Below are 26,215 nucleotides of genomic sequence, written 5' to 3' on the forward strand. Positions count from 1 at the left end.
ATCAAGGTCGAACAAGCTGCTCTGCTACTGAGCATGAGCCTGTTCTTCCACACACTAGGTTCAATCCTCTGCCTCAAGCTGCCCTTAATTGAGCCTGTGGAAACAGCTACTGAAACCCAGCTGATGCGGATTCACAGCAACTTGACCACAAAACTGACTGGTGCCCTATACATATGTGAACTAAAATAAATAATTGCCTCATAAAAGGAGAAGTTAAATGAGCGTGGGAAGTTATTGTTACAGATTGAAACAAAAGAATACAGAGACCTTGGTAACAAGCTCCATGGAGCCATGGGACTTGCCTTGCCTTGGGTTTTATACAAAAGAGGTGAGGAGGGTCTGATCTGACTTTCTATATTACTGAACCAGCACTTATGGTCAATGCTAAGTGGTTTCTTGTTTGTTTGCAGGTGCGCATGAGGAGGAGAGGTAAAAATCAGGTGCAGAGGAGAACACACTTTGCTTCCTGACATTTTTCCCTCTGTAGCCATATGGTTGCTTAACCTGAGGACTAGTTGCTTAGCCCATGTGAGGCCACGGCTGCTGTGAAGGTCAAGGTTGGTTAAGCTGAGGTAGTGAGCAGCAGCGGTGAGCAAACCATGGCATGGCCATTTGCTGAGCTTCAGAGGAAGCAACTTACAGGGGAACTGGGACCCAGATCAGTCCTGGGTCCTAGCAACACCAACTGCCAGTCAATCACTGATGGACTCCTAGCCTCTCCCTAGTGGTGCTGCTCTCATATGGCTAAAGGGATTTAAGTGGTGAGTTCACAACTGCTCACTGATCTCGTAACAGCTGTACCACCTGCATTTCTGATGAACTGGCCACCTTGATGTGTGAAAACCTCTTTGTAGAGGAGCAACTCCAGTCCCAGTGATGTGCACATGGGCTGAGACTGCCCCTCCGAGGAGATTCAGCATGCACCTACAACTGGAGGAGGTTGCAGCCTCCTCCATGGGGACAGGCCCCTAGAAACTCCTGATTAACCAGCTCTTGTGTGACTGCTGGGGATTCTTCTATGGAGACATCAGTCAAGCTTGGACTACAATGGGAGAGTTGAGAGGATAGCTGATAAACACAAACCAGAGAGCCCAGAATCTCATGCTAGTCCTGGCCTCACTACTAAGCACTGAGGCAGTTCTAAAATTTGTGTTGCCATCAGGCCTGTATGTGAAACACCAAGGAGAGACAGCACAAGAGACAACCATGTCCCCAAGGGAGACTGGAAAACAAATAAACCTGATCATCATCTTCTTTTGTAGGTGGGGAAATGATGCCGAGGGTCAGATGATTCACCCAAGGTGACGCAAGTTGCTGATGGCAGTGGCTGCAGCTGTCACCACTGTCCTGCTCTTGCATTTTCACTGTTTCGCCTTCCCTCCTCTTGACTTGCCTTAGCTCTTAAACTTCAACTGCAAGTTCAGGCTGAATAAAACTGCCCCTCCCATTCCTTCTCCCTCTATCGATCTCTCCATCTCCTGCTGGCATTTACGAAGTGCCAATCACCCTGGTATCTAAGAGCCGGCAGTCTGAGGTGGATTAATCGGACCAAAGAAACGTCACACAGGCTCGGTGCTCCCCTCCTTTCCTTTTGTGTGAGACTCTCCGATGAAGCAGACAGGGAGAGACACAGATAGCAAGGCTGATTGAGAGACAGGATCTGAGCCTGCTCTGGGTGTACAGGCACCACACGGAAATGTGATCCCATCATTTAGACAGCTCTGAAGTCCCCAGGGTAATTGGTGTCACCAGCTTGTCATATCCAATGGGTCAAGATCTAAAACTTATTCTTTCCCCTTTATTAGCATATTTACCAGAAAAAAAAGAGGATGGGTCCAATCCTGCTTTCACAGAAATAAATAGGAAAAATATTCACTGGATTCAAGTGGAGCAGAAGCAGACACAAGAACTGTTTTCACTTTCTGCAGAGATAAATACTCACTCAAGCATCTACTCTCAACATGCCCAGTATTATTTGGGGAGAAATTGATGGAGGGAACTTTCGTAGTTACAAGTAAAAGGACAGAGTTCATCCTCTTTTATACCAGTATAAATCTAGGCTGACTCCTTTATCCTGGCAATTAAAAGAATTAATCTAGATTAAAAATAATGTAGCTGAGAGGAGTTTTGGTCTAAAGCATTAGGACAGCTGACATCTTTATCACTCCTGCACCTGTCTAGTAGATGCCTGTAGCATAATGCTACAGCTGCATCTTCTGCCTGACAATCTCTGCAGATGTTCATCACCAGATGCCCATGGGTTGTCTTCCTGTTTAGTCTCCTGGTATATGGGGGCATAGATGTTATAGCCCCCTGCCACTGGCCTGGACTCAGTTATGTCTCTTTTCTCCTTGCTGATACTGTAGGCTTCCCTGGTCAGGAGGGCAGTAAAACACCCTCTGGGGTGGAGACAGCTGGGGAGGAGACAGTTCTGTCATGCGAGGAAGGGAGCAGGAGAACAAGGAATAGGCAGGCTTCTCCCTCATTGACTGGGAATAAAAATGATCTGGGCAAAATGGAAGGAAAAATGGAATTTGTCTGATGAAGAGGGGGAAAAAAGGGGCCCAGAACAGCACCAAGGAGTGCAGCTTGGAGGACAGAAACAGGGCATCCTTGCGATTCCATAAGGCCCATGCAAGGAGCTGGCTGGATTGTACCAGCAGTTTATTCATGCAAGCGACTTTTGGTGAAGGATGGGAATTTCTTGGCCCTAACTTAGAAAAAGAACTTGTGGGTGGGATGAAGAACGCCAACACATGAGAAGGAAACAGAGAAGAAGGCAGAGTCTTGGAGATAAAGTGGTAGAAGGGTGTAAGTCTGCTGGAGTATGATTCCTGACCTAAATGTGCTTGTCTCAGTAACTGCCATTTTATTCTGTGACCACTCCCAAGGTACCCACAATTATGCCCAGGAAGATATGGGCCTGGCAAAATACAGCATGGAGCTATCGCCCCCAACCAGCTCAATCTGTGTGTCCTGGTCACAACAGAAGGCTGGAAAGCTGGGCACCTGCACAAGGGTCAGATGGTGCTGATACAGAGCAGAGAACTAGGGTGAACAGAATTCAGGGACTATATTTTCCAAATCCTCAAAGGCTAGTGGTGTCTAGATTTGACAGCAAAGGAAATGTCTTGCATGGACACACACACAGTCGTGGCTTGGCTACTTCTAGAAGCAGCTAGTCTGGGACTTCTCTGGGAGATGTCTCAGTCTACACCAGAGATCATGGCTCAGTTTGCTCCCACTGTGGAACTAACCTAAAGAAGGAATCACTGGCTCTTCCTCTGCTTTGGTCAGTTCTTCCTCTGCTCAGGTGCTTTTGTGTTTGTCTAGGTGCTAATCCTGTCCCCACGAACACACAGAGAGCTTGTGTTTATACTTACTGCCTGTGCATAGGCGCCATACGCTCCAAACTGGATGGCCATGGGGTTGAACATGCCCATCTGTCCCGCCATTTGCTGCATGCGTCTCATTGTACGTTCCTTGTCTGTATCTGCAAATTTCACCACCAGGCTTGAAGAGGCTCCCTGTAGAAAAGGAAACAAAAGGCAAGACACAAGGGATTAGCCAGGTACATATTGACTCATGCGATCCACACACCTGACACAGATTTGCTAGTGTAAGATCCAGCTGACACTGCTTTTCCTAGACAACTTCTCAGGCTTTTTGACTGGACATTTGCAAGAGGCCAAGAGCATCAGAAAGGAAGGAAAGGATGCCTCAGGGTAAATGAAGAGGGCCAGCAGCTTAGTTTTTAGTTTTCTCCAAATTCAAACTTCCAGACTGTCATTAACGTGCTCTTTACAAAAGTCACCTCATTCTTTCAATCTATAGAAAACCTTCTGGCTCATTAGCTGGCATCAGAGGACAAAGATCTGGACTCAATGCACCAATATATAGAAGCTTTTGCAGGATGTATGTGGAAGGGTTTACGAATTAACTTATTTTCATAGAATCTGGTAGCTCTGCGCATGCTAGATACTCTGAATTGGGTCACCCTTTCACACAGCAGCGGAAAGTTATCCTCTTGTGTCTGGCTATCCTCACATCCAGTGCAATAGCACTGATGAGCCTTGGAAGCAGGATTCAGTATGCTGTGCAGGGCATATGTTTCATTTCCAATTAGCATCTTCATAGTACAGTTAAATTAAGGGAGCAAAAGGAGAATCTTTTGGACTTGAGTTTTCTCTCCACAAATAATAGAAAATAGAGAAGCTACTGCAAAAGAGCACACATTTAATGCTATAATTTTTCAGGCAAGTTTTACAATGTTGGGGTTCTGCCTCTAGTCACTGGTGCAGCACACTGGCGATCTACACACTGGTGCAATCTACAAATGATCATCAGAGTTGGCTGCAGAAATTTGTGAAAAATGAAGAGCTTGGGGAATGAAAGAAATCCCTCTCTTCCCCAAAATGAGATGAAAGGTCAGAAACTGCAAGTCTTAACTTTCTGATAGGAGGTAAAGATGGAAAGAAATAGATCTGCTTAAGTAGGCATTGATATTTTTTGACTGGCTCCAAGGATTTCCTAACTTCATGGGTTGCTTGATTCCCTGCAGCATGGTCTCCCCAGGGGATGAGAGGTGCATGGGGAGAGGAGATGAGGCAGCAGCCCCGCCAGCAGGAAGACAGTTGCCTGGGGAGCTGGGCTGATGCTGAGTCTGGGGAGATGGGCAGGTGAGCTGTCAGGAGACTGACAAAGAATAGCTGAAATCATCACGTTCCCACGGTAGGCTTCCCTTTTGACATGCGGGTATTCACTGATGGAAAAACAGTCAGCTGGGAAATTGCCAGCTCAGCCTCTAGTGGTGGCAATAGAGGAACGCCAATTTTGTGCCAGAGGAGCTGGGCTGTTGTGGGGCCCACGTTTTTCCAGCAGAAGTGAGATTGTCTGGGATTGCGCAAGGGGAGTGTAATTAACTTGCTTACATACACACCTATGTACCCGTAATGGGAAAAAAATAGTCTCAGTGAAAGCAGAGTTGCTCTGCTACAAGTTCAGAATAATGTAGCAAACCATAACAATACACGTACATATATATAAGTCCAAGCTATGCATATTCAGTAGCTTCTTCAGATTCTCAGTTATGAATAAAGAGTTGAGGAATTAACTTGCTAAAAAAAAAAACAACCTAAGACCACACAATGAGCAATGTTCTCCTGGATTAGCAGCATGTTCTGGGAGGAAGTGATTTTCATTGGCAAGGAATCTTTCTTTTTGACCTGTTACTCTCTCTCTAATAAATCTATAACCCACTTGAACAATGTAGTGAAGAACAAGGGTTTAAAACAAATGACTTAGAAAAACAAAGGGAGGGAGAGATGAATGCCTCATTCAAGGGTGGAGAGCAGTCTCCAGAAGTTATTACGAGAGTAAAACAGAAAGCAGGGGGGATAAAAGGGAGGAAAAAATTCCAGCCAAAATTCCCCTGCAATTCTGCTCAAGGCTAGGTAACTTTTCTCCCCTTTTTTTTAATCGCATGATGTAGTTATTGATCCTTCCCCAAATCACACTCTTAATTGCAGCTCATCGACAAATGAATATTTTAATGCATACATTTCCTGCTAATTATCACCTTGACCAGTCCTTAATTAGATTTCAACACTCATTTAATTAACCCTGATCCAAGAGACTGTTTGGTAACCTGGATCTAATGATTTAAACCTATTTGTAGCTATATTGGAGGGAGGCACTTCTCCACAGCAGATTAGGTGGTTCAAAGCTGCTGTCGTAGTCTGCAGAGCGGATGCTGCAGTGTAGAGGGCAGAACGCAGCCTGGAGGATTGTGAAGCTCAATAAGGTGAATGAGTGTTCATCTCTCCAAGTAGGTTTTGAAGATGTGACCAGAACTGGTTAGCAGAACAGGGAAGTGTGAATAAGTTGATATCTTTTTCCTACCCCTTTTCTTTCTCTCTCTTTTTGCTCTGTAAGTCTTGGGGTCAGAGGTCTGCCTCAGGAACTGGCTGATGCCTGGCTCGTGTTTTTGAAAATCAGGCTATTATTGTAAATGGCATCATGAAAACATGGGTAGCCTCCATATGAAGTTCTTGCCCTTGGAGTGTTCTTCCCTCCTGATGTGAGTTGTAGTGACTGCACAGCAGCTGTTCGACCCAATGGAATCTGAGACTGCCTCTTATGAGATGTTTTTCTGGGTTGCCTGTCACAGCAGGACTTTGGGGCTCTTTGAACATCACTTTACATACGCAGGGCAGAAAGGCCACTGGCAAATACACACAAGTTATAGCATGCACAACAAAGAAAGAGGAGAAAATGGAGAGTTTTTTTTTTTTTTTTTTTTTTTTTTTTTTTTTTTTAAAGAGTGTTCTGTGAAGAGATGTATGTGTAAGCAGTTAATAAATACATAGCCAATGGAGGCTGGAGGTGCTGCATTGTTCCTGAATATGAAGATTGACCTTGGGATGGATATTCTCTGGTTGGAAATGGTTCCTTGCATCTAGTCTTTTCACATGACCTGAAGGAAAACAGGCAGCAAAATCTACCAGATAACTCCACTCAGAAGTCTTTGCAGAGGAGCCAAACAATGCTGCCTACCTACACTAACCACAAAATTATTGGTTGCTCCAGTGACTTCCACTAATCCACCGGATAACTTTAGAAAGACCATGCAATGGGGCAGATCTTCAATAGGATAAAAACCCCTGAGCCCTTCATCTAGACTATTTATTGCTTTCCCCAAGCAGTTAAATCATGGTGTAAATCAGCCTTTGTCTGCTGACAGAGGCAATAGGCCTGATCCACGCAGTAATTTAATAGTAATACACAAGCTCTCCCTTGTTCTCTCTGGTTGTTGGACTGGACCTCATAATTATAAACTCCCAAGAGAGTTACAATGGTTAGGTCACCAATGATTGAAATGCACTTTGATATCTGTGTGTAAATTCTCCATTTTACCAATGGACAGATCTGTTTATTTCTCTGCCTCGTAGATCCACAGTCAAAAGAGACTGTTATGAAACTGAGCATTTCTACTAACGCTTCTGCAATACGCTACTTGGAATTGCTATTTATCTCCTTTCTGATCATATCAACTTCCTTTTTCAAGTGTTTTGATATGTCCTGATGGAAAGAATAATATAAGGGCTAAATATTATTATGCTTTCCCCATTCTTTCTCAGGCCAACAGGTCTACTTAATATGACTATCTTGCTTCCCATCCCCCACCCACGTGTGGTAATGAATTGCTCTCTTTAGTCAGCAGAGTTAGATGCTCACTGGGCTGGTGGGGTGAGGAAAAAAATGGAGGAAAAATCACCCTGTGCCACACTCACTTTGTAATCCCTAATCAGAGTCCTCTGTGGGAAAAACTAATTTCCCAACCTGTCTTGACATGTGAAATAAAGTCATTCTTGAAAACGGAGCTTGACAGGTTGCTTGTGAAATTTCATATTCAACTAAAAATAAAATATCCATCCATTGATATTTCATTTAAAGGCAAAGGAAAACAAATCTTTTGCCTGGTTGTCGGGACTGTTTTCCATTAGTTATCGCCTTCTAAATGGAGCATATACACAAATTAGAGCATAAGCTTTAGAGAAGACCAAATAATACTGCCCAGCATCAGGGAAACCTGCTACTCCCTAGAACAATATTCATAGGAAAAATCTTGTGAAATTATTTTCTTGTAGAAAATTCATATCTGAATTTTCTTATTCTGTCAGTCCCCTAAGTCACTTCCGACTCATTAGGTTACCTAGTTCTACAAATGCTTAGACATCTTTTTCCTGAAGAGCTGGTGAGTTTGGGCCTAATTCACCATAGTTCTTAAGCTTGTGTTTAAGAAATATATAAGCTTAATGGATGTCCCACTGGAGGTAAGCATATATTTAAATACTTTCTTGCAAGAGTAGGGGAATGTCTCTCATACAGGTGAACTTAAATCAGTTGTTTAGCTGAAATGGAGCCACTTAAAAGTTCTGAGCCAAAACTACTTTTAAAATGCTTGTTAAATTTACAAATGTTTACATCAAAAACTTTGGTCACTGGAGCAATGTCAAAGATAGCCCTGCTTTGAATGAAGGGTTGGGCCAAATGATCTTCTCAGATCCCTTACAACCTAAATTATTCTATTATTTAAAGAGTATAGGAAATCTGAATGTGTAAATTCCATCAAGGACCTTTCAAAATGTCAGCCTTGCATACCAACTGAGATGCCTAAATGAACAGGTCCTACCGGATACTTCCCATTTGGGAAACAGACTATCTGCGTGTCACCATGTGAAGAGGGTTGCTCTTGTTTGAAATTGTAGCCTGGGCATCCTCTTTGCAACTGCAAAGCAGAGCCTAGTGGATGCTGATCTTTAGAAGCCATGTCGGGCAGTAATTCTACACAAGGATCCTTGACATTAAGTATGAAAGCCAAAGGAGGATTTCTTTTTTTCCAACCCCATCAGATCAGGGCATTTTATATGATGCCTAACAAGTTTGAAAATGAAACTGGATTTTGTTGGAAAAGCCCGTGTATCTTTACTGAGAAGAGGGCTGCTGAATTACCTTGTGGGGGCATGACCCCAACTTGGGATTTTAGGCAAGTGAAAAAGAAGCTACTATTCAATTAAAACTGTAGCGTAGAGGGAATTTTAGCTAGGTAGAAATGTAATTACCCATGCTGGAAGATGGCCAGAAGACCAGGACTAACATCCCTCTCCTCTTGTGAAATATGTTATGTTTTTCTGCACTCAGGGCTTCAATTTCATGTCTCATCTGAAAGATGAGTAGGATGGCAGTCACTAGGAGTGATTTCAACTGCACAGTCCTGAGAGCTGGCTTAGACACACTCGAGACGAGAGTGACAGAGACAGAGTTGGGAAAGGAGGCATTCATCCAGGGCTGGAGTGACAGAGCCTTTGATAACGCCTCTCCCTTGGTAGAGGGGATTCTTCATGCAATGTCTAAGAAAAGAGAGTTGCTGCAGGTACTTCCCATCACAGATCTCCAGAGCTGTAATTTATTTGGAGTGGAAGCTTGATTTAGTTTTCACTTGCCCATACACTACTTAGCAGGTGTCTCTCTGAGCTAAAATTATTGCTTTCCACAGGGCAACAGAATCATTGACTCCAGATGACATTGTACCCAATTCTAATTAAAAAGAACTCGATATATAGCCCAGGTATTTGTATCTCCCTCAAATCAAAGCCAGATATCCAAACAACCTAAGCTTCAAAGCCAAGTTGCTCTAGCAGGTCTGCATCTTTTAGCTCAGTCTGTGCGTGATAAAAGTCCTCACAGAATCATTTGCTTTCCTTAATGCATTATAAAGTGGTAAGTGTTTTTATTTCAGTAGGTTTAAAGTTCTTTCCCACTGTTTAAAAATATGAGAGCAATAAGTAATACTTTTTTTCCAAGAAAAACTTTAAATCTAGAATTTAAAAGAAAATTTTGTAGGTTTCTCTCTCCCACTAAGAGTAACAGATTTTGTGGAAAACATATATTTATTTCTGGTTTTAGTAAAAACACATTTTCCTTGAAAAATGCTCTTGCAGTGACAAATGTTGAATGCTTGTAATTTTAAAAAAAGAATTATTATTACTGTTGAGAAAGTGCTTGGTGGCTGTAGAACAGAGCTCGGTGATTGGTAGTATCTAAGTGATCACAGCTCAAAAAGGATAGTACCTCTCCTCTGATCTAAAAAGGCAAGGCTGAAAATAAGACAAGTAAAACAACCCCAGGGCCATAAAGCGAATTGTCTATTGTCACAGCAGGGCAGCATCTCAACCAGGTGTGGAGCCCGTAATGCTTCAGAACTCTGCTCACATGAAGCCTGCTGTTCCCTGGCAGCTGAGGATGAGGACATAAACAGTCTAAGATGACATGGAAAGAAACTGAAGTTGAGGAAGAGCTGACAAACTGAGGAAATACATATAAAGTGTGCATGTGGCATAGTCAGAAGAACATTGCAACATCAATGAGTTGCAAACACATTGGACGCTACTTGGCATCCTAGATCACTGTTATGCCATATCACTTTGCATTATCACAGTTTAAAGCATGTTTCTTGACTGGGAAAGTAAGTACTTGTAATTTTGCAGCATATTTAAAGTGAAGATGAATCATTAATTCTGAATCATTAATTCAAACTGAATCATTAATTAACAATGCAAGTCTTCTTACAGGAAGGTATTGGCCCTGTTTTAGGATGGTGACAAAGAAGCATGGAGTGCTGCTGGTCATCTGAAGCCACGAGATGATTAAAGTCAGTGTAGCTCTGTTGGTTTCAATGGAACAAGAAGTTGATTTATGCTGAAGAATCCAGCCTCATTGGCTTTCACTTCACTGAGACTGAAATGCATCCTTGCTGGGTGAGATTTGGCAGGCAGTATTCCCTGTGAGTACCACACAGACCTTTAGGATGGGAAATGAAGCAGCTTGCCCTACCTGATTGTACTTGCCAGGAGTAATTAGAGGCAAAGCCACTGATGGCTGATGGAATGCTTCACAACTGTGAATTTGTGTGTACTTTTGATTTATGATCTCATTTGAAAGTTATTGTTTCAATCCAAACACATCTTTGCCCTGTAAAAAATTAATTTTGATCTTTGAATAACCCATTTGGTTAATACCTACTGAATCATTTAATATTGATTGAGTTTTGGAAAAGGGTAGTAGTCTACCCATTACCAAGATATTTCTGCCTTGCTTACGAGAATCTGCTGTCATTCTAGATTGAACATCTGAGCAGGGCTGGGAAGGAGTGGACTAAAACAAGTAGAAAACTCACTTAAACTAGTAGAAGCATCTAGAGTGATTTAATATTGTTCCAGAGACCACTTAAATCAAATAAATGGTCCCACTGATTTAAATGAGGTTTGGAGCAAAAGAGAGAAGAATAAGAAGAAGGGAGGAAGAAAAAAACCCTAAAGCAAGCAGAATGATAAAGCGCTAATACTGACATCTTAATTTCCCCACTGTCCCCGCAATAGGAAGAGCACTGAGGGACTTGATGTTCCCCAGTGGAATTCCCTCCAGAAGGCTGGAAATACTCCTTTGGGGCAGGGAACATTTTATATCTCCTGAACTGCAGGTTTTTTAGATCTGATCTCCAAGAAAGGTCAGAGCTTGCGAATTATTTTAGCCTCACCAGGTCCTAATTTCATCCAATCGAGACAGGTGTTGAGCGCAGCGAGCCTCGCAGCGGCTGCTGTCGGTGCTGGGACTTTGGCAGCGCTCAGCCACGGCACTGCCTCTCTCCCGCCTTCGCTCCTGCTTCCCCCCGGCTGCCTCCATGGATGTTGATTTAGTTCCCAACTCCCTTTGGACCCGTAAAGAGACATTATGGTGCCAATTAGCTCCTTTTGTCTACAGCGAGGCTGTGCAGCTCACAAGCAGTTATCACTCTTATCCCATTTGGAGGTAATGAATTCGGTGGCACAAAATGGTTTGGAGAGAAGAAAGAGCGAGAAAGCGCAGGGAAGACAGCAAGCGAAGCCTGTCACGTCTCACAGGCCTCTTAGCTGTCCTGCCAGATGCCTGCATGGCTACGGAGATGTGACTAGAGAAGAAAAGCAGCTCTGATGAGTACTCCGGCCCCAAAAGGCCATCTTCAGCGCCGGTATGATTCATACCCCCTGTCAGGCAGCTGGGCTGCCTGGCTTTCTATTCTGGGACCTAGAAACATGTGATTTATTAGTTCATTTATGGAACAAGGGGGAAGGGAGGGAACATGGTCTTATGATTTTATTTTATATTGAAGGAATTAAGGGAAATTATGGTAATACTAGGATGCTGCTGGCCCAAAGGACACAAAATCAGTTGTCATGGTGGCAGTGGTGGGGTGGGAAAGTCCAAGAACCTCAGCCCATCTCTGGCCAAAAGTCACTGCCTAGAGGAAAAGTGAGCCTGAGCTATCAAGACCCATTGGATTTTGATGGAACAAGTGACTGCAAATTAACATCCAGGTATTATAAGCAGGTATTATATGTGCTTCTTTCATCCCAAAGGACAATGGGTCACTTTATAAATGGTGTTTAGGTGGCATATTCAGAAAAAAAATCATTCATTACAGAAGGGAGAGCTGAATATACTGCTGGTGGGTTATGAACAGTTTCTTAAAGCATTATTATTTTTTAATAGAAAGAATGGGTGTGTTGCATCTGGCCTTGAGTTTAGCAAGGCAGTCTGTTAAGCATATTGCATGGAGTATTTTCTTTACAGAGCTGTACATCAACAGTAAAAAGAAAAAATGTGTCTCACCCAGCATTTCCATTTTCTTTCATCAGCTCCTCCAAATCAACAGTGTAAAATCAGGCCTCAACCTTCTGTGAATCTGGGGAGATGGACTCATGTTGACAATATCCCACTCTGCCTCAGACTTTGTGACCTTTGGCAAGTAACTTTAGGGTAGATTCAGCTGCGAGGCACAGAGGGCACTTAGATGCTGGATTCTCAACGACTTTCGTTGGGAATTACCTTTGAAAATCCCATCTTTATCTTCTTGTATTCATGTAAAACATAGCTAATGACTTTTCCATTTTCTATTTAACCTGACAGCCTGAGGGGGTCAGTGATTCTCTGTCTGTGTGCTGGCTAGCACAAGGGGGTTTTATTAACTGAGGACTTGATGCCCTGCTGGAATCCAAATGAGAGTAAATTTTGCTGGTTAATTGATACTCTGAATCACGATCTGTTTAATTGTTATCTATTTGTTTATGGGATTGTCTAAGGTTCTGTTTATGTTACCCGGATATTTTGAAGATACTACAGGGAAGTGAGGTAGTAGACTGATGGCTTCAAGTTTGGCCTTCTTAATGCCATACTTTCCAGATTGAACTAAATATAAGATTTAGATACTCAAGTTTTCCCTGGTTATTACTTCTGCACTGGGACCAGGAACAAGAATTGCTGCGACTTTGGCTACTATCTGGCTGAATATGCTTATTAATTGTGAATGAGACCAGTTCACTCCCAAACACTGTATTCTCTTGTTGCTTCCTTTACTTATCTCCTGTGTCCTTTCTCTTAGAGGGGAGTTCAGCTGACCTAATTGCAGTATGGAGTGTATTCTAGACAGTTTTGGTGTCTATTTTAAACCATAAGCTACTCAAGGGGACTAAAGGGCATAGTCTCTCCTCATCAAGTGCAATAGAAGTGTAGATGACAACTTAGAGAGGACCCTAAAGTTTAATACTTTGAGTTAAACTTTGATGTAATTCTGCCAGGTAAGCCCTGGCCTTAGTAAGCTACTGAGTGTGGGAACTTTCCTTTAACAGCTTCATGCGGTCTTAGCACAAACCAATTCTATGTTAGGCTAATGACAACAACTTTTCCAACAATAATAGTTGGTAGAAATCACAAAGGAGTTGTTACTGAGAGGAAATCAACTAGAATATCTAACAGGGTGAAGCTTCTTCCTGTTTAGGTGATAAACGAGCTGTGGCTCCACACACCAAGCTCCCAAATTTACTCATGTGACTAATTTGGTTGACCTCCTGAAGATGTGCCTTGTTGATAGAGGAATATGCTACAAATTTTGAACTACAGTCAAACTCTCCCAACTTTGTTGAAATGGCAGACCCTCCTCCCGAGCAGTAAAGGCTACCATGGGCCCAAAGAGAGAAGAGTGTTGTGTAGCTGGATGCATGTGTATGTTTGTGTGTAAAAAGGAGGAGAGATGAGGAAAGTTTCTCCTATGAAAGAAGTGATCCAATTTGAAGCAAGTCCCCCATGGGAAGAGCTGTGACAGAGGCTGCTCTGTTCCTGTTAATTTTCACAGTGCAGCTGTCAGCGGGTCTGTAAATAGTACTCTGCGAAGCCAACACTTCCTATCCACACATCAACCATTCAATTAACAGAAGAACAGAAGAAGGAAATAAAGTGCACCACAGCCTTCTATCACAGCTTTGATGTTTCCCAGCAATTTATGAAAGTGTACACAAATCTAATTACAAGCCCCACTGCTTCCCATTTACATGGAGCTCCTCAAGTTCAGAGCTGTTTATATCAAAATAATTGTTAAAAATACCTCAACTGATCTACGGCATTGTGGCCCCCCACTCACCGAAGCCGCCACGCCACTCCTCCCAGAGAGTTTCTGTCGGCTCAGCACTTTGGTGCCAGCATGCACGCATAATGAAAACTGCTTCCCCACCGCTCTGCAAGCGAGGTGCCTGGGCTACAACTTCATCATGCCCACAAAGGCCTATTTTCTGTCTTTCTTCCACCTGCTCAGAGCTCCTTCTGCCGACTCTCACTGCTTTCCCTTCCATTCCTAATTCGCCTAAATATTCCTCTGCTGTGTTGACAAGGGGTGAGAACAGCTGCTCAACCACTTTCCATAATGGGTCTGTGTCTGAAGTCAACTTCATGGTGCTTTGCAAAGTCTTAACTGCACTGCACAGCAATAATAGCAGTCATAAATGTAAGCCAGGGTTGGTTTGCTTGATGGGGTGCCTGAGCATCCAGAGCCAGGAAGATACAAGTTGGTGTCCCATTTGCCACGAGTTTGAAAGGGGGCTGCTGCACATAATGATAATGACAGTTGCTTCTCAGGGGTGATTTCTAATAGTCTTACATTAAGTCGTTTTCATTTGGTGAACTAAACAGGTAAGAGATTCCTCTAGTGTAATGAACAACAAAAATCTCTTACAGTATGAAACAATAGCTTGCACATCGAATATAGGCAAGAAAAGAATCTCTTTGTCTAAAAATCAATCATATTTAGTTGGGAATTTCAGTGCTATGACTGGACTTCAAGAAACATGGTGGATAGAGGGTGAGACTTGACATTTTTTGTGGTGTTGTCATATTTTGTTCAATAACAACAATTAGATAAGTGCATTTGTTAAAGAGAACCAACTGGTCTAAGAAACAAAAATTGTGATAGCTTCCTGATATATACTATATCCTGAGCAGTGACATAAAGTTGTTGTTGTCATTTAGGTTGATAAGAGCTGCACAGAAAATGTGGTATTTCCCATTGAATTTGCTTAAATGGAAGCCCCCAAGATAACAAAGTTTTGGGCTGTAGTATCTTTTTCTTTTTTTTGAAGTTCATCTAAGTTTTATTTTTCTCTGAACAGCAGACATCTGTTCAGTACTTGTATCCAAATCTCACATTTTCCTTTCTTTTCACAAAACCAGAGATTCCATCAGAAAAGTAATTTTAAAAGAAAATTTTCAGCTAGGAATAAACAGTCTTGGGATGTTATTGCACTGATGAAGAAGAAATGCTGTAGTTTGACCAAAATGATGTAGAGATTTCTAGAACAAAACAACAGATTACTTAGCCTATGTAATGGGTTAGATTACAGGATTCTAGAGGTCTTAAAGGCCTTGATGTTCATTAAAAAAAGAGAGAAATGGAATGAACATAGTGCTGACTGTTGGTGCAGGGTACATTCAAAGTACACCTACTAGATGAGGTATATTAGAGGTTTCATATGCCAGCATGCCTAACTTCAAATCCTGAGTCATTTTATTTGGGCAGCAGATACCCAGAATAGGGTGCGAAGTCAGGTCAGCTCCAAGCTGTTTGCCTCTGCTCCTTCAGTGGTCAGTGAGGGAGGTGGATGCCCCTGAGGATGACCAGGCAAACTTAAAGTAAACATCCAACGTACACGAGGTGAATAACCATCTGAAGAGAGGCCAAATGAATAGCCTAAGTATCTGACTTCCAGGAGGCTCATGTCAGTTGGAACTTACTCCAAATCTTTAGCTTGAGCAAGAGTGTTGTGTCAATTGCATGTACAGCAGAGGGACCTCAAGGAAGCAAAGGCAATTGTAGATTCTCAGGCAGGAAGCAAGCGCTTTTTGCCTTTGTTTTGTTTTTAAGCAGTGAGGGTCCTCTGTCTTTCTAAGCTATACTTCCAGTAACTAAACACTATTTTGAATCTCACAGACCATAGGAATACAATACCTAGAATTAGCTAAAAAAGAGCACTTGTATTTGGGTCTTGCATTGAAAGGTTTCAAAATCTGTTTTTCTAAAACAAAATACCTCCAGAGGTATCCATGTCTCTCTCTTGATTATAATCAAGAAACATGTATTTAGATGACAAGTGCAGACATAGTTCCTAAACTTTGAGACATCTCAAGTTAAGTGAGGCAAGTTTCACCTCAGGTATTCAGTCTATTGCTGTTATTGAGATTTCCATTATAATTAATGAAAGAGACAGGCATGTCTTAAAGGTGATTCATACCATCCTAACATAGATATAAAAGAGGAAGAATGTATAGCTCTCTAGAAGTGTATCTCTTTCTGCTTCGTTTATGGAAGAACATTTTCAACAGATTATAAATCTTTAGACCATTAAATCAAATGACTCAAACACCGTTTCTCACCTTATTTCCCTATATGCAAAATAGATGCGATAGCACCATTTTACCTCTCCCAGGAATATATTCATAAGAAGAAATTTTGAGGTGGCCTGGTGAGTAAGTTAGTCAAAAAGAGATGCAACGGTAGCATATTTTTGACCCTGAGTTCTGTCTGGGTAGGATTAAGGCTGCTGTGATTTAGGTATGAAGTAATGAGAGCGCGGAGGAGACTTTATTCTGTGTGGGTGGATGGACAAGGCCATATCTTAGATGTGTTGTGCAGAAAGACTTTTCAAATTTGGCTGTCACCCGGATGTGAAGACATGGAGAGAAAGAGAAAACTGAGCTGAAGATGATGCCTAGGTAGGAACATGACTGACAGGTAGGATGATAACATTGTCCACAGTGATTGAGAATGGAGGCAGAGGAGAGGAGAGACAGTGTTTGGGAGGAAAAGTCTAAGAACTCTGTTTTATTCATATCGAGCTTGATCTGACAGCTAGACATCCACTAGAAGATGTTGGGAAAACAGGCCAAGATTTTAGTTTCGACAGGAGTCAGTCCTGGAGAAATTAGATCTGCAAATTGTCACTACAGAAATAGTAGCTGAATATGTGTTCATGGGTAAGACTGGTAGGGACAAGGCTTGTAGAGAGAAGGGAAGAGAACCAAGTAAAAGAGACCCACTTATGCCTCCATATGTGTGGAGAAGAGACAGAGAGGACAAAGTCATCAAAGCTGAGGTGATCATTATTAATATATTATAAATACAAGCAAGAGTAGATGAGTACACAAAAATGTTGACACCCCCTCCCATGAAGGCAGACATGAAGTTGATAGGTAATATGGTTTAAAGGGACGAAAGAAGGTATTCTTGGTAGCTCAATGCAGAAGGAACTTCTAGCCTGCTGAGAAGTCAGAGATTTGGGGAAAGTTATTACTCAGAATAATTGCTTTGTGTGAAAATTTAGCACTTTCAGACTTGCTTGGTCTGCAGTGGAGGTGGGGCCCCAGAATAAATGAGCGCCTCATATGGAGAAGTGGGTTTGTGATGGATGACAGGCACCTGTCCAAGGAAAGGTTAAAAAAATAAATAAATAAGAAACTTTCATAAAAGAAAGTTGCCTTTTGAAACTATTAGGCAACATATGTTGTGTGAACAGGAAGTCACAGTAGAGCAATAATCCTGACAGCTGTGGAGAAACAGGAGTCTGCTGCAGGAACGAACGGCTCGAGACCTGACAAGAATGATGATGGATGCCCCATTGGTAGTACATGAGGACAAGGCAAGAGACATTTAAATTGGCTGAACCACAGGAACAATTTTGAGCTGGCATCGCAGCCGGACAAATCAGGCCAGTCCTAATGGTTAGAGAAATGGGAGGGTGTCTGAAAGAAGATGGCAGCAGTGCACCCCTCCTTTCCAAGGACGAGGGCTACATCGCTGTCTCACCACGAGGTGGCTGCATTTCTCTGTGAACATCCAAACCCTGAAAGAAGCTGAGCACCCTGCAGCTCCATAAAAGAAAATGGGGAAAGAGATCATTTGTAGGATTTGGCCCATCTCTTTCAAAGTGTCTAAAGCATTTTGAGGCCCTGTGGGAGGAAAACAATGTGCACACATTGTCTTAATCAAGTGATAGTTGCTCGACAGGTCTTAGCTTGTTAGCTCAGCCATAGCAACTGCCTGCATGCCTGCTGCCGGCTCATGGGTGATACGAGGCAATGTAACATAACTAAGCTCACAATGAAGAGGATTAAACTAAAAATTTCCCCTCGCATTTTCTGTGAACTTAGAGTATGCACATGGACAGTTAACTGAGGTTTGGCCAATTCATGGAAACTTGCCAAACCATGGAAACTTTGATTGTGAGTTTGAGATGTATGTAAAATAAAGGTCAAATTGTGATGCCTTTTCAGTGCCCAGATTTGATTATTCAAGAACCTTTCTATAAAAGGTATTTGAACTACATAAGTCAACAGGAAAAATGGCTACATAAGAAATTAGTTGATGAAATGGACAAATTCTGCATTGACTCGCACATCCTGAGCTCAGTTGCCTTCAGTAGGATGGAACAGATATCTGCTCCAAAGTAGTCAAGAGATTCCCCCACCCCCCACCCCATCATCAAAGAGCACTGAAAACAGGAAGGATAATGGCTGGAGAAGGGAATGGATATTGTGTGCATATTAGAATTAGCCAAAATCTTTAACATCCCTTGGGTTTTGTTTTTCCCCCCAGTCTTCCCTTCACCTCTGCCATTACCTGAGTTTGTATGTTTTTGGGGGGACAGGCACTGACTTTTTATTACACCTCTTTGCAGTATTGTACTCTGTGGAACTGCGAGTGCGTCTAAGCTGACACCAGCAATATCACTTTGCACCAAGGATTCAGAGAAAGTCATTAAAAGCAAAGAGGTTTGGACATCTTGCCTTAAACAGGTGACAGTATTTCACTATGGGATATCAGCATCAAGCCCAATATCCAGTTGAATCTTTTAGGAGGAGATTCCCAGTCTTGACTGGGAAACTTCAAAAAACTGAAAACCCCTCTGTGAGGAGGTTGTTTTTAACACTGTTACATGCTTTTTTCTTTTTTTGTCTAGATTCAGAAGAATGACATCTTTCTAATTTGCTACTATCAGAAATGCTTCCCCTCTCTGTAAAGAACTTTCCTCTTTCCTCCCTGCAAAGATGTAGAGACAATCTGCCAGTCACGTGTTAAACTGCTTTGGGTAAATTCATAAATTCAGACTCCAGATTCTCACTGAAAAGGATATTTTGCAATCTTAAATTTGAGCTTTCCTGTGTACTTTCCACATTGTCAACAAGTTTCTGAATAATTATTAATAAAAATAATATACTATTGATGATTGATAAACTAAAACATTGGACCAGATTGTCTTTTCTTGCTGACACTAGAATGCCTTACATTGCTGTTGGTCTGTGTGATGGTGTAGAAATACCTTTTTGCAGAGAAAATATATTTCCATTTTCTTTCTACTTCTCTGAACTATCAGGCTGGAAACTCCTTACTAGTTATTAGTCAAAGCAGAACGATCCCTCAAAGGTTTCCTGCAAGATTCAGTAGCTGGTTTGACTATCTTTCAAAAGTTGAATGTAGGGGACAGCATTTAGGCCTCAGTAGGCACTTCTGCCATAGTGGGGGAGTGGTGTAAATTACCCATCACTGTGTGATTTCTCTGTAAATTCTAATGCCATTATGCATGTACACTTCTCTCTGCTGAATACTGACAAAAAGTCCTTTATTGTTCACCCAGAGGTAGTGACCCTTTGGGGGGAGAAAACAAACAAGCCATTAGATTCAAGTTTCTGCTTGATTCAACCCACTGAAACTTAAAAAGTTACAGTCATGGTGAGCTTGACCCAATGTTTCTGGCACCTGCAAATCATATGTCCTTTTTTCAGGTCATCAAAATGGCTGGCGACAGGACACAGCACCCCCTGACATTGTGAGAGTGCGAAATGACAATGTCATCCTGGCCTTTCCACTGACTACCCAAATGCACCCAAGGCCCTGCATGCCTGAGCTGTTATTCATCTTTCCTAGAAGATGAGCTGCAGACAAGAAATAAATCATTCTTTCTCCTCAGAAAGGCCACAGGGCAGCAAAGCCTGGACCAATTCGCTGGCTACTTTTCCCCATATAATAGAGCTACTCACCGGCATTGTCTGGCTGCCATGCAAGGCATTGATGGCTGCTTGGGCCTCTGCATGTGAAGAGTATTTCACAAATGCACACCCTGAAAGAGAGCATAAGAAATGTTGTATGGATACCAAGAAAAGCCCATCTAGCAGAGTATGCTGCTCAGAGAACTGGTCAGTAATGAAGCTAGTGGAGAAAGTATAACAAGCAAATGTGTTCCCAGTCATCCCTTCCCAACATCTAGCCATCAGCAGCACAAGGACCTCTTGAGGCAAAGTGGCACTCAGAAGTCCCACACTGCATGCGAAGGGGAATGATGGACCCACCCTGAATGAACTTAGCGGGTGCCTCTTGCTTACATTTATCTATACAGCTTCCCATGCCAGAGTTGCACAATTTTATATTTTATTGTGGGAAAATGAATTCATTTTTATTTCTATTAGACTTGCTTCCTGGATATTTTACTGAATGTCTCTCCCTCTTTTGTTATGAGAAAAAGCAAAGAATTGTGTTAAACTGCTATCAGAAAGCAGCATATATTTATTACAAGCAACCATAGGCCAGCTTTACAGAAGGGATTTAGCCTACTCCAACACACAAGGTACCTGTAGCTTACCACCATCTGGTAAAGCTCTGTTACAGACTGCTCAGAGCTTGTCTTGTCCTGAAATGGCTTTAGTCTGACAAAGCATGAAATAGTTTCCAATGAAGAAGTAGGGATGGGAGTGACCTGCATGCGACAACTGCCATCTCGGCCACCACTAAAGTCTGAACCTTACTCTTCCACAGCTAATGTTACAGTATGAGCTGCAAAGCCAGTGCCTGCATGGGTGGCTTCTTCTGGATGTTAGAGGAATGCAGGCAGCACTTCTCTGGTCTGCCTTGTCACATGACAAATCTCACATTTTCTGGACTCTTACATAATGGTTTAGGGCAGGAAGGTGCATTTATGAATATGTGCTAAAGTACAGAGAAACGATCAACACTTTGAAGGGTTATATGCACCACTAGAGTAGAACAAAGTATTGGTAACACTCTTAGCTATAAGCAAACTGACTCAGAGAGAGTCAGAGTAATTTCCATGTGCTAAGGTGGTTTTTGGAACAGACTAGAAAGATCTGAGAAGTTTTAGCTTCTATTTCCTTCTATTACTACTAAAGACTTTTGAGCTTTTAGAAGTTTGTAGAGTCCAAACCATTTCCCTAAAGGGATGCAGACCACTGGACAGGGGATCTCAGTCCCTGCAATTGGCCAGCTCTCCTTTATTTCCTTTGCTACCTCTTTAGAAGGGGCCAGTACATCCCCAAAGATCATTACGGTTCAGGGCAAAAATGACAACATCAGAATATCTCAATTGCAAATGTGAAGAACAAGCATTAAAGGTCACCCAAACCAGGACAGCAGACAGAGGAAAGCAGCAACTGAAGAAAGCAATAGCAGCCCCTTCTAAAATAATATATATATATATATGAAATTAACTTACAATTAGGAGCTCTTTGCTTTGCATTGCCCCTCCCCACTCTGCTCAGACTGTATTTCAGGAAAAGCATAATGATTGCTGCTAATAGTTGGGTCTAATTTATAAGGAGCTGAGAGGAGACAATCACAAGAAAATGAGATAGATAAACTTCAGCTGGAAACAATAGGGATCAATTATGACATAATCGCAGCCCAGCTTTCCAGGACTCCTGAGATACTGCGCCTTCCTCTTCATTAATCAGAGATAATCCAGAATTAGGGTGTTTAATTATTTGCAGAGATTCTTTTGTACTTTCTGCCTCTAAAAAGAAGATACTGATTAGCAAGTACACAAAAGCTTTCTAGCTCCAGTCACCCGTTGCATTTAGAGCAGGATTTTTGGCTGCAGTTTTGCTGTCATATTGAAGTCTTCAGTTGCTTCAGGTGAAATTCATCCCTGTACTGTGGAACCTGCTGGATCAGTGGAGCTGTGTAAAGGCTGTAATGAAGGGAACAGGAGATACTTATCCAGTTTAATGTCAAAGATGCTAATAGGGTTTGTCCATTGCTCCCTTCTGCTGCCTCTGGTAGATTTTGTGGTAAGAGGACAAACGAAAATTCAGCTTTCAGCAGTGTATGGAAGCCGGAGAATAGCAGAGGCTCTAACCCTTCAGTCCTTTTATTTGTGCGTTCAGTGGGATGACTTTTGTATACAACAACAAATGTGTATATAACCTTCTTTCTGCCCACTGTCATCAGAATGCAGTCCAAGATCGTGAGCTGAGGACATGGGACGTATCACTCTCCTTAAAACAGTTCTGTCCATTTAATAGGAGCAGATCTAGAGTTTAAAGGGATTTTGACACACAGAGAGATACATAACTTGTGCTGAACAGGGAGTTACATGTACTCAAGTGTTTTTTCTATCCTTCTTTCTGGACTATAGAGCTAGAAAGGCTGCTCTAACTGTCTTGTCAGGTCTCCTGCAGAACGGAGGTGATTGCAGAGTTGGGGCCTAAGGTTATCGTTGCTGAGAGCGTTAGACTCCTCTCTGGAGTTAGAAGTCTCTTGTGGGACTTCTGGCACTGTGGGATAACTTTACTTTCTGAGTTACTGAGGCAGAAAATTGCTGAATTGAATAAATAAAAACAGGCTGTCCAGAGAGCAGCAACACAGACTCCTTGGGTCCTCCTGTATCACTAAGCTGGATCCAGTCTTAGTTCAGGTCTCTCACCTGACACTCTGGTGCTCCTGGCTGCAGAGGCTGAGCTTTATGAGAAGTGGGTGCAGGAAGGCTCCTTCCTCTCCTCTGTCTCCCAGGAGAGATGGCCTCTACACTTCGCTTCAGGCAGAGAAATGCCCCAAATTCAGCTCTCCTTCTACCTGATTGCATGCTCCAACCACTCTGTGCCTGCCCTGGAGTTCCCTGTGCAGAAGGTATTTCTGTAGCCATGTGAAGGGTATGCTTCATGGCTCAGAACATCACCCATGGCTTCAGGTAAGGTCCAGCCCCCTTTCTGGTTATAACTATGGTGAAGTCTAGGTGTGAAACTGGCAGCTACCTCCTTGGAGCAGTGCCTGCATCAAGATAGGTGGAGGACTTGGAGAACCACCATAGCACCTGGTGGAGTTCCAGGTAGTAGATTGGGTAGAACTGAAGCCTTTGCAATCTTATTGCTATCTGACACTTAGACAATCTGCCTAAATCTCAATATAGGTGAAACTTAAGCCTTCTGGATCTTACCCAAAATAAGTAGCTCACAAGTGATATGTGTCATGTTGGTTTCTAGCAGATGGAAAACATTACAGACTGGGAATAATTTTGTAGGTGTTGTGGCTTGCTTGTCTGACTATCTCTTAAGACAAGGGCACTACTTTTAACTTTTCTTTTGGATTGACTGCTCTGTGAGTGTGTGTGTGTGTGTGTGTGTGTGTAAATTAGGAGCTTCACATTCTCAGTAAATAGCACGAGCAAATGGAAGCTGGTAATATTAACTCTGTCAAGGCTCAGTATTGATCCTGAACAGCTCAGTGAAATGCAAGCCCAGGACTGCAGCCCGCTAGCACTAATAATTAAGCTGGTTAGCAATATGGAGCTGCCACTCAGATTCAGACTTATAATGAAATTGTTGAAGAAAAAAATGAGAGAGAGAGAGAGAGAGAGCAAGAATGAATACAACTCTGCAGGCTGGATCTCCTTTGGTACCAGTTTCTTACAGATCTCGGACATTATTGCCTTTATTATTACTCAGTTTGACTCCTTTGTCATTAGATTTTATTCTGTACAATTCCAGGTGGAGGCAGATGGACATATGGCTTTTTTTTTTCTTTTATTTCCCCCAATTTACTGAGTTGTTCAGTGAATAGAGCATTTAATTGCCTATCATTGTGATGGCTGAAGTTCCTCTAGGTCAACCCAGCCTATACCTTCCAGTGGGGCAGCCACCTTTTTTGGTGTCATAGAACTAACACAGCTAAAAAACAGTAGGAGGGTGCCCACAGTTTGTTTTCAGGCATTTGTATCAAGAAGATCGGGCTTTGCTGACTTGCATCAAACTGGTTCCTGCTGCCCTTTATTGCCAGTGTGAAGTCTCTTTCTGCCAGCAGTGATTTTATGGAATAGCAGTATCTTTCTCCAGCGTATCACTGTGGCTTGGTTTCTCCTCCTTCCTGTTGCAAAAATCTGCTGGTTGATCTTGTCACATGTCAAAATACCCAGTGAGATATGAACTGTATCAGCAGGACTGGTCTCTTCCCTGGTGCTGCATATTCCAGCACAGTTTATGATATATTATACGCAGATCAATATTTAATGGACGCATTATACTGTCAAGAGAAGAGGGCTTCCTATTCAAATTGAAGTTACTTTGTCTAGAAAGTGACTGGAAAAAAAATGGCCCTGATATTCAACAGAACAACCTCGTTCAGAAACCTAGGCTGTAGAAAAGGATCCCATGTGCTATCCAGGTAACAAGGTATGTCAGAAAAAATGGCAGGAGGAGATAAGGCATCCACGATTGAAAGTTAAACATTCGCACATTTCAAACAATAAATGCCCAATGAGCATAACATTTAAATCAGCTTCTGTACCCTTGCAATAGTGACAACGGATCGGTATATATCTATGCAAAGGCCAGTTAAAGAAGGGGAAGACCTGGGGCTAGTGGGTAAGAAGTAAGCTGAGACAGCAGAGGTCTGTATCTGGCTCTCCTGCTAACCTGCCATATGGCCTCAGGGAGGCATTTTCTTGCTGCTGTTTTTCCCTTTGTCTTTACCTGCCTCATCTACCTAGACTCAGGCTATTTCGGAGCACAGCCTCTTCCCTAAGGGATGTCTCTCCCTATGCAAGTTGGGGCTCTTGGATATTACCATGAGACAAGTAATAACATCTTAATGAGGTGCCAACTGAGTCGGGGTAGGAATTGGTGAGTCAGGATGTGACTTTGCTTAAAGGAAGGATGAGCCTATTTCCTGGGGAAAAAAACTCCCAACTTTCCTAGGGCAGGTGAGGAAAGCAATTCTTGTGAGGATGTGAAGGCCCTGAAACGTGTTCAAAGGGAGGATGTGCCCTGCAAGCTAGCTGCAACGGGGGTTAGTTTGCATGCAGAGACAACTCATCAGGGGTATCTGTTTTTAACTGCAGTTAGCTCTCTGTTCTCCTGCGTAAGTAGAGAGTGACCAGCAAAAAAATGGCCTCTCTTGGCAAATTTGACCCTTCCTAATGTAAGAGATGTTGTCCTGAAAGCCACCTAGTGAATGGGAAATAATATATATGCCAAGTCTGGGTCTAGCTTGAAGCTAAAGCCACAATGTGTCACAAGCCATCATCTTACCTTTGCTGTTGCCATCGGGTCCCCGAAGGATTGTGCACTCCTCGATGTTGCCAAATGCCTCGAATAGCCTGCGCACGTCATCTTCTGACTGCTGCTTATTGAGCATACCCACAAAGAGTTTTCTGTCTTCTAGAACAAAATAAAGAGATGCTTACCATATTTCAGGAGGGATGCGAAAGCCAAGATGGCTCAATATCACATAAAAAAGAAACAGTGATTTTATTGAGATGACATGTTTGAAACGCTGCTAGTCATTTCAGGTGCCTGGCTTGAAATACCTTAATAGTATCTGATTTTCAGTGAGTACTTGAAAATAATTTGAGAATTAAAAAAAAAAAAAAAAAAAAAAAAAAGGAGAGGAGAGGAGAGGAGGCTCCAAAAATTCATAGACAACTAAAAAATTTTAACAGCTTCTGAAAATCTGGAGTCTTCCAAATCAGCTCTTTCAGCTCCTGCAAGCTGACTGTGAAAATTGAGCAGAAACAACAGCATTGCTTAGACTGCCATCCAGAAGCAATGTAGATAAAGATGGCATATGTTATTTTTCAATTGGACTTTATTCCTATTTGTTAGGAGCCTTTTCATTACTGTATAAAATTGCAGAAAAAATGTTTAACATAAGCTATTTTAAATCAGGAATGAATTAAATTTAACAGAAGTCACAGCCTTTAAATGGGGAGCTGTCATTCATACCCACTCACAGAGACGTACCTACAAATTTGGATGCATTTTTTTATATATGTATTTAATGTTCATTTGACATAAGCCGGAAGTTTTTGAAACATATATTGTTTTTTAAACCAGAAAGTTAACTTATATGAACACTAGTCTCTGAGATAGCTCAAGTAGTTGCTATTTCATGTGAAAGCAGAATGTGGTCTGCAGGAAGATAATTGTATTTTGAATAAAGAAGGCTGTTTATACTTGGACTTAAACCAAGTATGGAGATCTCCAGTCCAGAAGCTCAAGGAAAGAAACACCTTTA

At 42.2% G+C, this 26,215-nt stretch overlaps 1 protein-coding gene across 1 annotated transcript in view; it reads right to left on the reverse strand.

Annotated features, from left to right (window-relative positions):
* The window catches only part of CELF4 (CUGBP Elav-like family member 4), a 709,411-nt gene that overhangs the window by 80,187 nt on the left and 603,009 nt on the right, over nt 1–26,215 (reverse strand). Inside the window, exons 4-6 of the mRNA XM_062599561.1 lie at nt 25,231–25,359; nt 19,957–20,036; nt 3,384–3,527 (exon numbers count right to left, since the gene is read on the reverse strand). Coding sequence (XP_062455545.1) covers nt 3,384–3,527; nt 19,957–20,036; nt 25,231–25,359 — 353 coding nt within the window. The remainder of the gene's footprint in view (nt 1–3,383; nt 3,528–19,956; nt 20,037–25,230; nt 25,360–26,215) is intronic.

This window comes from Rhea pennata, chromosome Z (genome assembly GCF_028389875.1).
Source record: "Rhea pennata isolate bPtePen1 chromosome Z, bPtePen1.pri, whole genome shotgun sequence".
Lineage (NCBI taxonomy): Eukaryota > Metazoa > Chordata > Aves > Rheiformes > Rheidae > Rhea > Rhea pennata.